The following is a 6791-nucleotide window of genomic DNA, read 5'->3' on the forward strand; positions in this document are numbered from 1 at the left end:
TATTATTATTATTATTATTATTATTATTATTATTATTATAGTTGTTGTTGTTTTAAATAATACATATAATTATAAATAAAATGTTATTGTTATTATACAGATTAAGTAAATATATTACTAAAATACAAACAAAAAGAAACAATAAATTGAACAAATACATTTAAAAAATAATAATATTATTATTATTATTATAAATAATATAAATAATTATAAATAAAATGTTATTGTTATTATACAAATAACGTAATTATATTTATATTACAAAAATACAAACGAAAAAGAAACAATCAATTGAGCAAATAAATTATTATTATTATTATTATTATTAATCAATCATAATAAAAAATAATAATAGTAGTAGTAGTAAAAATAATAATTGTTGTTGTGGTGGTTTCTTTGTATAATAATATAAATAACATGTTTTGTTTTAAAAGAAATATAAATCAATATATTTATTTATATTAGTAGTAGTGCTGCCAAACGATTAATCGCATCCAAAATAAAAGTTTTTGTTTACATAATATGTGTGTATACTGTTATTATGTCTATATAAATATACACACATACAGTATATATTTTGAAAATATTTCCATGTATTTATATTCATATAATTGATATTATATACAAATATTTTAAATGTATAAACATAACATATTTTTCTTAAATATATACATGCATGTGTGTGTATTTATATATACATACTAAATATACACAGTACATACACATATATTATGTAAACTAAAACGTTTATTTTGGATGCGATTAATCACAATTAATCGTTTGACAGCACTAATTAGTAGTAGTAGTAGTAGTAGTAGTAGTAGTAATAATAATAATAGTAATAATAATAGGCCTATACAAATCAAGTATTTTTAATTTATAATCCAAACAATTAAAACTACTACTACTATTATTATTATTATTTCAAATAGGTGATATAAACAAATACTTCATAATTCACTATTTAGTGCTGAAGTATGCATAGTCAGTCCAAACTTTTTTTCGTAATTATAAAAATATATGTTCTTGGAAAGCTCACCAACCAAGCTACACAAGGCAGCTCTTCTAGAAGCTCAATACATTAGTGACGTTCGGTCTATTCCTATAACACAAAGTTGCTGGAAAATATACTTTTGCAAAGCAATGATACAGATGTTATTAAATTGTCAACAATAGCCTCACAATTTTTTTTTTTTTTAACATACCTCGAGTTTGTACAGAACTGGGGAAAACTGCATTTTCATATTATGCACCCTGGGCATGGAATAATTTACAAAAAGATCTAAAACTAGATAAATTTGTGTCTATTGGTGAATTTAAAGGCATCATAAAGAGAGTGGTATTGGAAGCTTGTGATTGTTTTTGTTGAGAGGATGTTTAAATATTGTTGTAATGTGTACTTGTATTTTAAAATTGTCTTACTGTATGGCTGCTACCTTGGCCAGGTCGCTCTTGAAAAAGAGATTTTAAATCTCAATGAGACTTCCTGGTTAAATAAAGGTTGAAAAAAAAAAAACAATCCAAAAGAAAAAGCTTTAATTCCTTCTCACATGACTTGCATCAGAGCTTCAACACAGGTAAATGCTAAATTCAGTTACCACATGACCTGCAAATAAAGTGTGTTCCAAAACCAACCAGTAAGAGTGATCTTATTCATTTTTGATATTCACAGAATAACATATTAAACCAGATATGTCACGTGAATTCACACCCTCATGCTATGTTTATATGCTAATCTTTTATATGCTCAACCGGCCTCACTCCAATGAGTGACCTCCATTATATAAAACATGTAATATCTTCAATTCATCTGTTTCCCACAGAGATCTGCCTGTTGACGAAAGGTCGTCGTACAGCTAGCGTCCGCGCTGACACCTACTGCCGACTTTTCTCACTGTCCGTGGACCATTTCAACGAAGTCTTGGAGGAATATCCCATGATGCGCCGCGCTTTCGAAACCGTGGCTATCGACCGTTTGGACCGCATCGGTAAGACCAGAAACCCAACCCTCGCCTCCTCTTCTAGTCTAATGCCTGAACCTCGTGTGTGTTTGTTGCGCGTTTGTGTCCTGTCCTTCATCGCACCTCAATCATCTACCATTGTGTTGCATGACGTGTCTATTATATGCTACCTTATTTTCTCTCTTTTTTTCTTTCTCCAAATGTTTCGTATGGATTATAGCCATTATAAATCATTAGAACTAACTGTAAATGCTAGCGTTAAGTAACTGGTCTGTCGGTAAGTGACAGTGCATGTAGCCGTCCTGCCCGGGGCTGGTCGCCCTGCTGGTTTTGGTTCAATGTCATCCCCAAATGGACGCATGGAGGGTGGACGGAGGCAAACCCTCACCAGCATGAGCCTCCGTTCTACTCCCCCAAATCGCACACCTGGGTATGAGCACCACCCCGTCCTCCCTTGACCCCTAGCCGCAGCAGTGCACCCCCTAGAGGGGGTTTGAGCTGGTGCACTAAAGGGCAAGGGCTGAAATAATTACCTATCAATTAGAAACAGTTCTTCACATGTTAGTATAGTCCCTGCTCGTTTAAAGTGCTTAATTTATTATATGTATTTACTTTTTTGTCTTAAAACAAATAAATACATTTTAAAACATTATAACAGGCTTTTCAATTCAGTTTAATTCAATGCTAACACTTGTGTATAATTTTATAAGGATCCATTTTTAACATTAGTTAGTAGATTGGGAACCATGATCTAACATTGAACAATACAGCATTTATTAATCTTTGTTAAATGTTTATTTAGAAACAATTTTCGCTCTTTGTACGGTTTGTAAATTTCACAATTATTTTACAAAGAAACATTGAACTAAACATGACATTTTGAAGTAGAAAGACTGAAAATGTATTTTAAAAACATACTCCAATAACCAATATTTTATTTATTTCACGTCAAAAAATAGTTTTTACCGTGTATGAATTTATATAAATCTAATTTGAACCCTACATGTTAGCAATGGCATGTTTATGAGTTAACATTAATAAATGTTTGAAAAAAAAGTTCATGATACCCAATGTATTAACTAATGTTAATGAATTGAGCCTTATTGTAAAGTGTTAACCACTTTATTTGAACAACTCTGTTCACAAAACATATTGTTCCAAAGCAGCATTTAAAGTTTATTTTCCAAATGTGTTATTTTTTGGAGTTTATTTGTGTAGAATTTGCATGAGTCGCCTCAACATTCATTAAATGACAGCATTCATTTAATTAATTCATTAAATTCATTAAATTAACATCTGAAATATCACATTTAAATTTAAGAAACACCTTAAACACCCTCCTCATTTTTCACTACAACACATTTGCTCCTTTACTGAATGTTCTTTTCCATAAAAGCATGTCCTAAAATTAGCATTATTTTTGTACTATGCTTTAAAAAAAAGTCTTATTTTAAAACCAGTCGGCTTGATGTACTTTTTAACATTTCCCCACTAAACACAAATCCATTATCACTCACACCACTCTTCATAGAAATACTGAAAAGAAGGATTTCTCTTTCAACCAGTTTCAAAGGAACAATGGAAAATAAAAAAGGGATTTTATTCAAGCTGTCTTAAGACACATCAGGTTCTGTAATGCTGCACATTTTAGTCTTTGTCTCATTGTTGAGATACAGGCCACCGTCCATCATGGATTTGAATTGTGTGGAATTCAAATGTGAGCTAATGCATTCTGAACATTCGTAGAACATCGGTTTGATGTTCTGCACCATTCAATGGGTTCGGTCTATGACCTTGTCACCACTTTTTTGTGCTATTCAATTGAATTCTCTGTCATTACGGTTTACAGTAGGGTCTAGAGCATGAGCCTTGTTACTCTTCACCCAACATTTCCATTAATCTTTTATTCAATAGGAATATTTAACTAGTTTGTGACAGACCAGATTTGAAGTGAAGCACAAGTGGTCACATCCAAGCATAGCTTCACAATATGTATTTCTTTTAAAAAGGGGTTGATATGATTATATGATACAAAGTATAAACTGTGTCTTGTTTCTTTGTGCACCTTTTGATTTCACAGTTTATAAGATAAAACCAGAAGATAATTTAAGATGTGACCTGAAAACACAAAGTAAATGTTTCTCCTTTAAGCATATGAATCGGTTATGACGTATACTAATATAGCATGAAGCCCTGCATAATTTCACAACGTGATTGCATGAAACATGCTAGAAATATAAAACAATATCCTATTTTAAGTTCATTATACAGTCATTGGGATCGAATAAAAAATTAGCACCTGCTTGCCTGCATCCAAAAAAAAAGTTAGATATAGGTTCTAATGTTATTTTTTAACCTTTTTCCTTGGTTCTTTTTATTTGTGTGTTTATTTGCTAAATTCTGGCATATCGCTATTGACTTGCCTTGCACTAAAAGTTGGATTGGATTGGTTTGGATCAATATGCCCACACTATTGTGACATGCACGTCACAACTAATCAATAACAGATAAGAATTGACGTGATCAGGCCAAATCAAATCAAATTAAATTTGATTAAATGAAACCCTAAGACGACAGTATGCATTACGCTGTCTGAATTCAAAACTAGTATTCTATCTGCACCCATCTCTGTTTGTGGCATTGACGTTAACACCCTTTAAACGCCAGTCACAATGCGAGACGACCGGTGTAAACAAAGCCAAGACGTGCATTTGTCCTTTCATGTGGAGAACGGGCTTGTACTAGATTGCCACTGCAAGTTGCCAGCACTTACAAAACAAAACTTTTGATTTGACATTAGTCCAACTAAAACAAGGGGTCTTGTCTCATACAAGGGAAAAATACGGACCGTGACATGATTGGTGCTCCATGTACTGTTTTTTGGACTGCAAATGCTTGTCTCGTTCTAAGCAAAAGAATTTGACAAAAAAAGAAAACTAAAGTTACCATGCATTAACCAGAATGACATGTTGTACAATTGATGTATCTATCTTTATTTAAAAATTATTTGACCAGGAGCCCCTCTTGAGATGAGCTCATCTCGTTTTCAAGAGTGTCCTGGCCGACCAGTAGGCAGCAGGTAAATTCCTCATGACGATCCAGATTTTCCCCCCCTCACATCTGAAACGATCCACAGGCTTAAGGCAGCCAGCATGCGTTCAGTGCACCCAGTGGACCTCAAAACGAAGGTTAAATCAAACAAATAAAAGGCCACTGTAAGTAAAAACAAGGTTGCATGCTATTGTTAAAGTCAAGGCAAGTAATTTTTATGTCATGTTTGGGCATTTATCCTATGTAACTGTCTTTATAATAATCAATGCATGCATACTATTTGATCAGTTCTAGAAATTCCAAAAGATGTGCTTCACTTAAGGTTTTTACTGCTTGTTGTGATGATGTTGCTAAACACACACAAAATGCTTCATTCTGTTTTAATTCTTATTTGTCTGTATCTTTAATAATGGTGGGGAAGATACTTTAAAATGAGCTTGGTAAGCCTATTTATAGTACAGTAGTCAACATTTGAAGTGGATCCAAACGAAGGCTGCACGATAAATCGAAATGGAATCGAGATCGCGATTCGACAGAAGCTGCGATTGTCATGCGTATCTTTCAGTGAAGCACGGTTCTGTGATCAGCAGTAAATCTCCATCCAAAGGCCAGAGGGTGCTCTCGCGCTGAAACTCCAAATACGCCTCGCAGAAGAAACCCAGAAAATGCCTATCGCTGCAGCTGAATAAACAGAAGATTCAACTGCTTTCATTGATTCAACGTGACCAATAAACACACGACTACTGCAATATACGGTTTATCGGAGTTCTTCTTCTTATAATTTTCATTCAGATAAAGTATATTTATAATGCAATGCCTTTATCAAACGCCAGTCACAATGCGAGACGACCGGTGTAAACAAAGCCAAGACGTGCATTTGTCCTTTCATGTGGAGAACGGGCTTGTACTAGATTGCCACTGCAAGTTGCCAGCACTTACAAAACAAAACTTTTGATTTGACATTAGTCCAACTAAAACAAGGGGTCTTGTCTCATACAAGGGAAAAATACGGACCGTGACATGATTGGTGCTCCATGTACTGTTTTTTGGACTGCAAATGCTTGTCTCGTTCTAAGCAAAAGAATTTGACAAAAAAAGAAAACTAAAGTTACCATGCATTAACCAGAATGACATGTTGTACAATTGATGTATCTATCTTTATTTAAAAATTATTTGACCAGGAGCCCCTCTTGAGATGAGCTCATCTCGTTTTCAAGAGTGTCCTGGCCGACCAGTAGGCAGCAGGTAAATTCCTCATGACGATCCAGATTTTCCCCCCCTCACATCTGAAACGATCCACAGGCTTAAGGCAGCCAGCATGCGTTCAGTGCACCCAGTGGACCTCAAAACAAGGTTAAATCAAACTAATAAAACGCCATTGTAAGTAAAAACAAGGTTGCATGCTATTGTTAAAGTCAAGGCAAGTAATTTTTATGTCATGTTTGGGCATTTATCCTATGTAACTGTCTTTATAATAATCAATGCATGCATACTATTTGATCAGTTCTAGAAATTCCAAAAGATGTGCTTCACTTAAGGTTTTTACTGCTTGTTGTGATGATGTTGCTAAACACACACAAAATGCTTCATTCTGTTTTAATTCTTATTTGTCTGTATCTTTAATAATGGTGGGGAAGATACTTTAAAATGAGCTTGGTAAGCCTATTTATAGTACAGTAGTCAACATTTGAAGTGGATCCAAACGAAGGCTGCACGATAAATCGAAATGGAATCGAGATCGCGATTCGACAGAAGCTGCGATTGTCATGCGTATCTTTC

The 6791-nt window shown here is 33.9% G+C and overlaps 1 protein-coding gene across 4 annotated transcripts in view; it reads left to right on the forward strand.

Moving 5' to 3' along the window:
• LOC107662227 (potassium/sodium hyperpolarization-activated cyclic nucleotide-gated channel 1-like) overlaps positions 1-6791 on the forward strand; it is a 112871-nt gene that overhangs the window by 96417 nt on the left and 9663 nt on the right. For 2 of the 4 annotated variants that reach the window (XM_016452177.1, XM_016452169.1), the window contains exon 7: positions 1824-1988. In XM_016452177.1, coding sequence (XP_016307663.1) covers positions 1824-1988 — 165 coding nt within the window. Of the gene's footprint in view, positions 1-1823; positions 1989-2181; positions 2380-4976; positions 5513-6791 lie in introns of those variants that run through there. The other 2 variants (XM_016452184.1, XM_016452192.1) reach the window with 2 other exon arrangements.

Source organism: Sinocyclocheilus anshuiensis, unplaced genomic scaffold (assembly GCF_001515605.1).
Source record: "Sinocyclocheilus anshuiensis isolate Anshui unplaced genomic scaffold, SAMN03320099.WGS_v1.1 scaffold457, whole genome shotgun sequence".
NCBI lineage: Eukaryota > Metazoa > Chordata > Actinopteri > Cypriniformes > Cyprinidae > Sinocyclocheilus > Sinocyclocheilus anshuiensis.